Source organism: Barbus barbus (assembly GCF_936440315.1).
Source record: "Barbus barbus genome assembly, chromosome: 24".
Taxonomy (NCBI): Eukaryota; Metazoa; Chordata; class Actinopteri; order Cypriniformes; family Cyprinidae; genus Barbus; species Barbus barbus.
In genome coordinates, this window is record NC_136752.1 from 30,015,371 (window position 1) to 30,018,221 (window position 2,851).

General features: G+C 35.0%; 1 protein-coding gene across 1 annotated transcript in view; it reads left to right on the top strand.

Annotated features, from left to right (window-relative positions):
- The window catches only part of LOC306844286 (peptidyl-prolyl cis-trans isomerase FKBP3-like), a 3,576-nt gene extending 3,182 nt beyond the window's left edge, over positions 1-394 (top strand). The window contains exon 7 of the mRNA XM_079376291.1: positions 202-394. Coding sequence (XP_079232417.1) covers positions 202-256 — 55 coding nt within the window. The 3' untranslated portion in view covers positions 257-394. The remainder of the gene's footprint in view (positions 1-201) is intronic.
- Positions 395-2,851: the final 2,457 nt, after the last annotated feature.

A 2,851-nucleotide genomic window follows, 5' to 3' on the forward strand; every position in this document is an offset into this window, starting at 1 on the left:
AAAAGTCTTAAATTTGACTTTAATAAAGTCCTGCAGCTTTGCACACTGCCAGCATCTGAATGATTTCGATCAGCATGTTATAATAGAATCTCTCAGCTTGTTATATTTGACAGTTTGTCAGCTCATGTAAGCTGTTGTAGGCTCTGCATACACGTGAGCAGCCCTGGATGTTGTACAGATGACCTTAACCTTCATCCCCAGAATCCCACCGAACGCCAAGCTGATCTTTGAGGTGGAGCTAGTCTCCATCGACTGATCGATCATCAGCTGCTCAAGCACTGACGCCGTCTGGAGGAAAGGATGAAACGTTCACTATAACATGTTCTTCAGTCTCACAAAGAGTTTTCTGACTATTTTTGCATGATTGTGAAGTTCCAATAAAAGCAAACCCTGAGCAATGTCTTGTGCTCTTCTTACACATACATCTCTATAGCTGTGTGTGTACATATATATATATATATATAGCCTGGACCCCAAAACAGTCATAAGTGCAAAAAAAAAATCGAAATATTGGGAAAATCGCCTTCAAACTGGTTCAAATGAAGTTTTAGCAATGCATATTACTAATCAAAAATTATGTTTTGATATATTTACGGTAGGAAATTTACAAAATATCTTCATGGAACATGATCTTAATATCCTAATGATTTTTGTCATAAAAGAGAAATGCATAATTCTGATCCATACAATGTATTGTTGTCTATTGCTATAAATATACCTGTGTTACTCATGACTGCTTTTGTGCTGCAGGGTCACGTGTGTATATATATATACATATATATATATATATACACACACACACACACACAATCTATTTATAAATGTTTTTTTTATCTCTGTCTCGACTAGAGATATGGAGATAGAGATTAGAAATATTACAATATCTGAAAATAAATGCATCTGAAAAACATTACGTTTTAAATATACAAATCCTTACCTGTATTATGTGTACATGATATAAAAATTATGTAAATGTCATAAAATATAAAAGCACACATTTATGGCACTATGTATTTTTCTTTGTGTGTATATGTATGTTTGTGTGTGTGTATATAAATGTACACAGCAAAATTATAAACACTTTTGTTTTTGCCCCATTTTTAATGAGCTGAACTCAAAGATCTAAGACTTTTTCTATCTACACAAAAGGCTTATTTCTCACAAATATTGTTCACAAATCTGTCTAAATCTGTGTTAGTGAGCACTTCTCCTTTGCCGAGATAATCCATCCACCTCACAGGTGTGGCATATCAAGATGCTGATTAGACAGCATGATTATTTACACTCTAAAATGGGCTGTTTTATCAAACAGCACAATGCCACAGATGTCACAAGTTTTGAGGGAGCGTGCAATTGGCATGCTGACTGCAGGAATGTCCACCAGAGCTGTTGCCCGTGAATTGAATGTTCATTTCTCTACCATGAGCCTTCTCCTAAGGCGTTTCAGAGAATTGATAATGCACGGCCCCATGTTGCAAGGATCTGTACACAATTCCTGGAAGCTGAAAACATCCCAGTTCTTGCATGGCCAGCATACTCACCGGACATGTCACCCATTGAGCATGTTTGGGATGCTCTGGATCGGCGTATACGACAGCGTGTTCCAGCTCCTGCCAATATCCAGCAACTTCGCACAGCCATTGAAGTGGAGTGGACAACCTGATCAACTCTATGCGAAGGAGATGTGTTGCACTGCGTGAGGAAAATGGTGGTCACACCAGATACTGACTGACCCCCCCCCCCCCCCCCAAATACAGTAAAACAGCCCATTTTAGAGTGGCCTTTATTGTGTCCAGCCTAAGGCACACCTGTGCAATAATCATGCTATCTAATCAGCATCTTGATATGCCACACCTGTGAGGTGGATGGATTATCTCGGCAAAGGAGAAGTGCTCACTAACACAGATTTAGACAGATTTGTGAGCAATATTTGAGAGAAATGGGCCTTTTGTGTCCATAGAAAAAGTCTTAGATCTTTGAGTTCAGCTCATTAAAAATGGCAAAAACAAAAGTGTTGCGTTTATAATTTTGTTCAGTGTATATATAGATATATATATGTATGAAAAATGTATTTATAAATACATATAATTTATGCATACATGCGTGTATATATATATTGTATACTGTGTATATATATATATATGAATATTTTTTTAAATATACAAAAATATATAGCGCCATTAATAAAACTTTAGAATTTATATATTTTTTTATAACTAGAAATCATTGTATATTTACAAAATAATGTTGATACCTTTAAACCTATCAAATTAAGATACTTTAAGATTAATTCAAGGTTGAGTTAATATTAAATTACATAAATTCTTTTTTTGTGTGTTAATGTTGATTTATATATATATATATATAGAGCCTCTCTTCAGCGACGCTTCATTATTCCAGTCTGGAGACCAGCATCAGCATTAACTTTTACGTTGCGTTTCTAAAACACTGAAAATGCAGGAACAAAAAAAAAACAATACATTTGAACAGCATTGAATGTATTCGACTCGTTTGACAAACTAATAGATCGTATTTAACGTGCTCTTATTGTTGAAATTGGAAGATCAGAAGGGAAGAGCTCATCTAGATAATTTTTTTTTAAATATTTCCTATATTTCCCAGACTTAAACACCTCAATTAAATTCAGAAGTTTTCTCTTATTGATGATTTACATCTTAGTTCTGAGTCAGTAATAGTGGAGCTTATTCTTTAAAGTACTGTTGCTTCATTTAGAAGGCACTTCATTTCTTATAAAGTACAGGTTCACAGCACAGTGGATATTAATTATTGAAAACCCATGGAACTGTTTGTGAAACTCTCTCTGAATGAATCAAAGCAGACAGACAGCGGA